The sequence below is a fragment of the Coenobita brevimanus genome, chromosome 72 (assembly GCF_032717465.1).
Source record: "Coenobita brevimanus isolate Jiangsu-jjx chromosome 72, ASM3271746v2, whole genome shotgun sequence".
Lineage (NCBI taxonomy): Eukaryota > Metazoa > Arthropoda > Malacostraca > Decapoda > Coenobitidae > Coenobita > Coenobita brevimanus.
Genome location: NC_137025.1, coordinates 4680639 through 4687500, shown reverse-complemented (window position 1 = coordinate 4687500; position 6862 = coordinate 4680639). Strand labels below are relative to the sequence as shown.

At 41.7% G+C, this 6862-nt stretch overlaps 1 protein-coding gene across 1 annotated transcript in view; it reads left to right on the top strand.

The window, feature by feature from the left end:
* The window catches only part of LOC145407243 (uncharacterized), a 30408-nt gene that overhangs the window by 7276 nt on the left and 16270 nt on the right, over positions 1-6862 (top strand). The window contains exon 7 of the mRNA XM_080278277.1: positions 1409-1653. Within this exon, the coding sequence (XP_080134403.1) occupies positions 1409-1653 (245 nt within the window). The remainder of the gene's footprint in view (positions 1-1408; positions 1654-6862) is intronic.

The window sequence follows — 6862 nt, the reverse complement described above, 5'->3', positions numbered from 1 at the left end:
GTTTCCTAGCCCGTTGCCAACCCATGGAATTTGTTTTCTTATTACCCTCATTTTGCTCTTATGCCAAGTTGTTCATCATGTGAGGGTCTCAGTACTGCACTGGGATCATGAAACACTCAGTGTGGTCAATCAGCACAAAATCAGAGTTCAACAGAAACAATTAGAATAAAATACACAATAACTCCCACCATGATGACTTCCCTCTCCCAGTTGGGAACCTCCAGCACCCAGTGCAGTCTGCCTAACCTGGCAGCTTTGTATCAGCAAACATACATCTACTGTCTCCATAGCTACAACCTACCGGAAAGGCTGCGAAAATATATTCTCTATCAGACCTTTAAATTAATGACAAAGGAAAAGATAGTCGGCACTGCTGTCACACACCTGTTCAAAGGGATTTCCGGTTGTTAAGCCACCACAGCCATATAACTCAAAGCTTCTCCTGTATTAACCTTACTTTATTCTCCCAGTCTGTTAAAGCCACCAGGCCTACTGGAGTCTCATGCACATTCACATACTGCATATTATCTAGTATGTACAGTATATATAAGCATAAACCGTGAACATTTAGTGAGAGTATGTTGTTGCTGTTGTTGCTTAATCCCAGAGTGTCTGGTTGAGCAGACTCACCGACCGAAAGTCAATAACTGTTTCAGTGGAGCTGTTCAACAGGTACAATACAGTACTGTACATACACAGTGTAGGGAACTTACACCCGTCTGTGGCAGACAGTGCCTCACCAGGGTCAGACCAGGGGCCTTCCCTATAGAGAGGTGCAAGGAAATATGAAAAGGTTTGGCTCCCAGGTGGATACCGCAGCTGTTTCACTGTACCCAGGGTGCACAGCACCACCACACGTAGGCTCCTCGTCTGCACAGATGAGGTCAAATGGGATGGGGTGCACCGAGAAGTAGGGTGATAACATGTATGAACAGAAAAAATTTCGTAAGTAAAATGAAGCATGTCTTCAGTTCTTACTATATTCTTGCAGCCTTGCCGACAGGCCTACTGCAGTGCTGTATGCACATTCATATATCTATATGTATGAATAGTAAACATTTGATGTGCAAATGCATAAAACAGCAAACATTTGAAAATTTTTCTGTTCCTTTTTTGTTATCCTTACAAATCATTTTTGCAGTGTGCCTATCAGACTTATTGTGGTTATCTTTTCCTTATCACCTTGTATGTGAGAAGTATTAAGTATGGCCAGTCAGTCAAAAAACAAAACAAAAAAAAAGTACAATATTGTGTGACAAATTTATATCTCAGCCAAAAGGGAACACATCAAGGACAAAGTGTATTTGCATCTCGACAATCACCAGGGTTAGAGTAATGCTACAGGTTTTCTTAATTTTTAAGAAAGGTCGTGCTGCAGCTCTTGTTAATATTGCGCCACTATCTAAAGGCACTACGACACCTGCCAGCCCCGCAACCTGACCTTCCCTGAGGCTGCTGGGCGCGTAAGAGCAGCCAATGAGGGTGTGTGTTATCATTACCAGCAGGCGCCGAAGATGGGGGACGGGAGGGAACCAGAGCAGGGTTGGTGTGCTGCCCTGACTTACCAGCACTACTACTACCTCAGCGATGAAGACTGTCTGGCCAGAAAGAGCCCCATCTGTGTCCATCATAGTCTTCCCTCCCATATGCAAGGCAACATAATAGAAAAGGAGGAAACGGAAGATGGAATACCGACGGGGGAGGAGGAGGAGGGGGAGGAAACACTGATAGAGGAGAAGGGGGAGCAGCAAAACGAGACTGAAATTGAAAATTCTCTTCCAGATCTAATGTAAAAAACAGTGTGTAGAAAGCAGTTACCATGAAATGATCTTAGCTCATTGATTCTGTGGTTACAGACAGCTGTTTTCATTAATGCTCAATGACATCAATAAAACCAAAAGAAAGGACCAGAATATAAAACGTGTACTTTAGAATATATAACAATTACAGGTACGTCAGTGATGCACAGGTACTGAAAATTATTGGAGGGATGAAAAGAGAGATGCAGCATAAGTAAGAGAAGGACATGTACAGATGACTTCAGTTCTAAGTAAAATAGTCATGGAAACTGCAGTGTTTCCCTTTAGTGACGTGGAAGTAGTTTAAGGACAGCCAGCGGTATATAGATAATTGTCTCAGTGAAATTACTAGCTGGTGAATATTAAGTGGTACTCTATTCCACAAAAGAGCTAAGGAAATTTTTAAGCTATCTTAAACGGGGTAAAACATTAGTCCTCAGCCACTGCATGCGTATCCAGTCACCACTAGATGTAATATGGTATAGGCCTACCTCATACATATGAAACTTAGCAAGATATATTACAGAGTTCTTCTGTGATAATCTTTATAAAGGGGATTATAGGTATCCCTCGCCTAGTGCTGGGATTCTGTTGTCCTAAACCAAAAAGTTAAGTGATTTAATATCAATCGAAGATATTATAACATGGGTTAAATGGGGATATTTTTCTGTTTCTTGAGGTTATGAGGTTGGCCCTCAAAAGCCGTATTCCAAAAGCATCCTAGATAAAGTTCATATCCACTATTAATGAATATCAATAAAAAAATAATGGAAATGACACTTCAGGCAATACACATCAACCTGCTTTCACATCTACTTCCGGCAATACTCTTATTTTATACACATGCCACTTACTGTCACTAAACAGCTAAAATGGTAATTATCAAAATTTTGTCTCTACATAGCACTGTTAACTGGAAAAGGGATCTCTCTCTCTCTCTCTCTCTCTGCTTTGCACCTTGTACTTTCCCTGAGTCTATTTTGACGAAGATCAAGCATTTTCATTATTAGGCATTGAGTTAGATAGGCATTGCACTTTCTTAGCTAAGCACTCCCTAGCAACGGTCCCAGCGGAACTGTTTACTTACTCGGGTTGACAATATTTTTCACCGACTAAGTTTTTTAGTGACGAAATGCCTTCAGCTGACAGGCAAAGTACAATAGTTATATTCAGTGTTATCAACATACCTTATTGATTATCGGATATATTGGTTTACAAATTAACCAAGGTAATCAACATCCATTTATATATCCACACTGGACACAGTTGGCAGCCATGCTTCCTGTGCTGACGTCATTTTGTTGGGTGAGTCACCTCTCATCTCCCTGTGCTTGGGGTTGCTTTCGATTCGCGTCTTGCATATTACAGGTAGTAATTGCTAGGTGGCCCCTGCAATGCGCTGCTATATTTTAACAGTTGATGAGTATAGGCTACGTTTATATTATTCCATCATGGTATTCAGTAACACGTTTTGAATGACTTCTTTTGTCGAATCCTGTCTTCTTTTATTGTAATGATGATATCCAAGGGACACCATACAGTATATAGACTCTGAGCATGCATATATTATATAACCCTGAAGAATGACATCACTGTCCCTCTATCATTGTTATGGCCTCTCCTAGTTAGCGCCGAAGTGTAGGAACTGCCATTTTTACCATCAACCCCACCACCAACCAACATAGGCCACCACAAGCCCTCTCCCTCCTCCCCAGCCCTTCTGTACCCCCGGCAAGAGGGTACCACTTGGCTCGACCAACATTCACTTCCTGAGCGGGTAGCCTGTGGTGTAATGGTTAGCACAGTCGGTTCACAGCCGAATGAACCGGGTTCGATTCCCAGGCAGGACGAGACGGATGGGCTGTCTCCCAACTCCCGTAGCCCCTGTTAACCTAGCAGTAAATAGGAACCTGATGTAAGTGGACCCTTGTGAAGTTCCTTCCAGGGAGTGGTGAGTTAGACTGCTCTGTCTGGGTGGCTCCGGCCAGTCTGTCAACCCAACTCCATAACACTAAGCAAACTCCGCAAACCGCAAATCTTACGAGAATGCGCATTGAGGGAGCTGACAGACCTTACCTCGCCCAGAGCATCAGTTAATCCATCACTTTTTTTTGCACTCTTTTTGTTCAAAATATTACCCTAGGTAATATGTTAATCGTTCGACAAAAAGACACAGTGATATTTGTTTTTCTTTTCATAGCGTATACAGACCCCTAGAATTATATAATCAGTAAGAAGTGCGTTTTCGTGCTAAACAAACGATCGAGCTTTTGCAATTGTTTTCCCTTTTGTACAGTGTTATGATGCGATAATGGGTTTGTGAATCATAAAATACAAAATTTAACTGATCAACGTAGCATCTAGAGGAAAAAAAAAATGGTCTTGCTTTATTGGTTAAAAAGTTATTAGTTTTTGAAAAGCGTGCCGGTCGGGACAGGGCCGGACCAGTCTGCTTATTGTAATTTTCCCTCGTACGCCAACAGTAAACTTCACTCGCTCCTTTCGTTCGTTCGCTGGTAACTATGGCAGTCAATTGCTCGAAAAGCAAGTCAGCTAAATGTTTTGTATTTTAATTGCCCCTTCATTGTTTTCAGTATCAGAGATCTTTCCAAACTTGAGCAAGATAATGTGGACATGTCAAGAAAATGCTGCACAAACACATACTTGTAGTAAAGAAGGCATTTTCAGGTTTTCATCAAATAGCACAGTCTGTTTCTGAAGATCATAACTCCTGGCCCCCCCCCCCCCCCCCCCAAAAAAAAAAAAAAAAAAAAAGGATGCTAAAAAGAAAAAGTTTCGTTGCTTGTCTCCAAATCTTTTCTATGTATCGACAAATAATAATATAAAAAAATAGGGGGGTTCTTTCACTGCTTGCCTCAAGATCTGTTTGGTTAATCCAGATCCAGTGCAATACAGTATTTATTTCATTTACCAGTTTATGCGCAGCGGCCTGCAGTGTACCGGGGCATTGTTACATCTTTTCGTCTAAGATATCGACAGTCACAAAGGATGTTTTCAAAGGCCAGTGTTTTATAGTGGCAGAAAACGTTGCATAGATCAAATTGGCACTTTTGGTTAGGATGAAACATTGCCATAAATTTCTGGAAATTGACGTTGGTAAACTTACCGAAAATTTTCACTTAAATACGGCAAGGGGAGATATATTGATGTGTTTACAGTACACTTCAGGGATGATTTGGCGATCTGTCATTTGATGCTAAAATCAAACCTGGTTAATTCTGTGTCCGATGTTCTCTGCATCACAGTCATCAATAGAAAGTTTTTCTAATTTTAGCTACGGGATAAATAAGATTTTATATCTTTGACGCATACAATGAACGCCTTTTTTGTTCTGTGAACAGACTTGTGTGAAAATCGGCTTCTTCGCGAATAAACAGCTGGTGATATACACCCTAGCAGTTTTTTTTTTCTTCTTCTTTTTATGTAGTGTATTCTTCTTCCAATGCGTTTGCTCTGAGTCTAGGGTTGGAAGCAAGCCGTGGCTGACAGTAAGAGTGGGTGCTGAACTACTAATGTGATGTCCTTTCGTATGTATTGCATATATTCACATACTGTCGGTTCTCGTGATGGCATACACAGACTAGCGAACATAAACATAATCAATACATCAGTTCCACTTTCACATGTATCACGTTACCATTCGTACTTCTCCAGCATGGGGAAGGGTTAATATTGGCTGTCACCCCCTTCGAGGAGGAGGAAGTTTGGTCGTACGTTGGATTAAATATGAACAGATTCAGATGCAGAATCCTTAGATGGAGAAAAACGCCATGATTATATTGTTGGTGACAATGATGATGATGATGATGGTTACTATTACTATTATTATTATTATTATTATTATTATTATCATTACCGTGATGAAACCCTTTAAACCCTTGCGTAGAATGTTAACCCTTGCAACCAGAGGAATTAACCTGTACTAGGCTGTATTTTGGGCATCTTTAGACGATTTTGTTCACCTTAGGTTAGACACTGCAGACTGGAGGGTTAGATGCAGCCTTCATTAACCCCTTCACTACCAGGGCATCTCCTAAGACAGTAAAATCTTTCAGTGACACTCCTCAACAGTCCTTGTCTTCCACTGTAACCTGTAGTCTGTTTATTGTACCTAGGCGTAAAATTGTCATCTTTCCATCTCGGTTAATTGTGCTGTTGCAAGAGATTAACACTAGGACATGGTGCTAATCACGAAGAAGTTCTGTGGGTATGACATTCGAGCCGTGGTATTGTGTTATTCTGCCACTGTGCCACGGGGAAGTAAGCTGCAAAAGGACGACAGTCTCACTTCAGTTAGAATGAGTGAACTACCTTTTCCCTTCAGTGTACACTCACCCACAAAAACTGACTTCTGTTTCCTCTGCTTCCCTCTCCGTCATTGTGGTTAGTTCTCAAAACCCGACGCGTAAGTACTTTAAAACAAACTTTATTGGAGTCCCATCATTACTGGGGCATAGACTGTTTCGTTCCCTGAGGTCCAGCAGCTGTCACACACCTTTACGTATCATCATTCTCAGGCTCATATTGATCCCAGCCTGGGATTGAACTCGCGTCCTTTGAGACTGTAAGCCAGTACTTAAACCACTTAACCGCCACGTATCATTTTAATGCTAAAGAAAACGTTTTATCACAGACCATTTTCTACTATTAACTACGGGTACACTGAAAGTGATGATCAACCCCTTCAGCACTAGCATACTTTTCCGGAGTTGATTAAATTAATCAGACGTCAGCTAGACTACAATTTATGTACGACGTCTTCGGGGTAGTTGCCTGTGTTGTTGCTTAACCCGTCTGTGTGGCCGAGCAAACCCGTCGAAAACAGGTAACAAGAGCCGTCCAACAGGTTCAGTACTATGCAGTATATTCATCGTGAAGGGATTCGACATCCAACTCCCTTGTTGTAGACATCGCCTCATCCACGTCGGGCCTGAGGGTGCACAACACCACGTGTGGACTCCACATGAGCGCCAGCCTTCGGAGTGGAGGAAAGAAGCAAAACCTCCAAAACAGCTTAACCTTCACAAGAACAGCAGATCAAA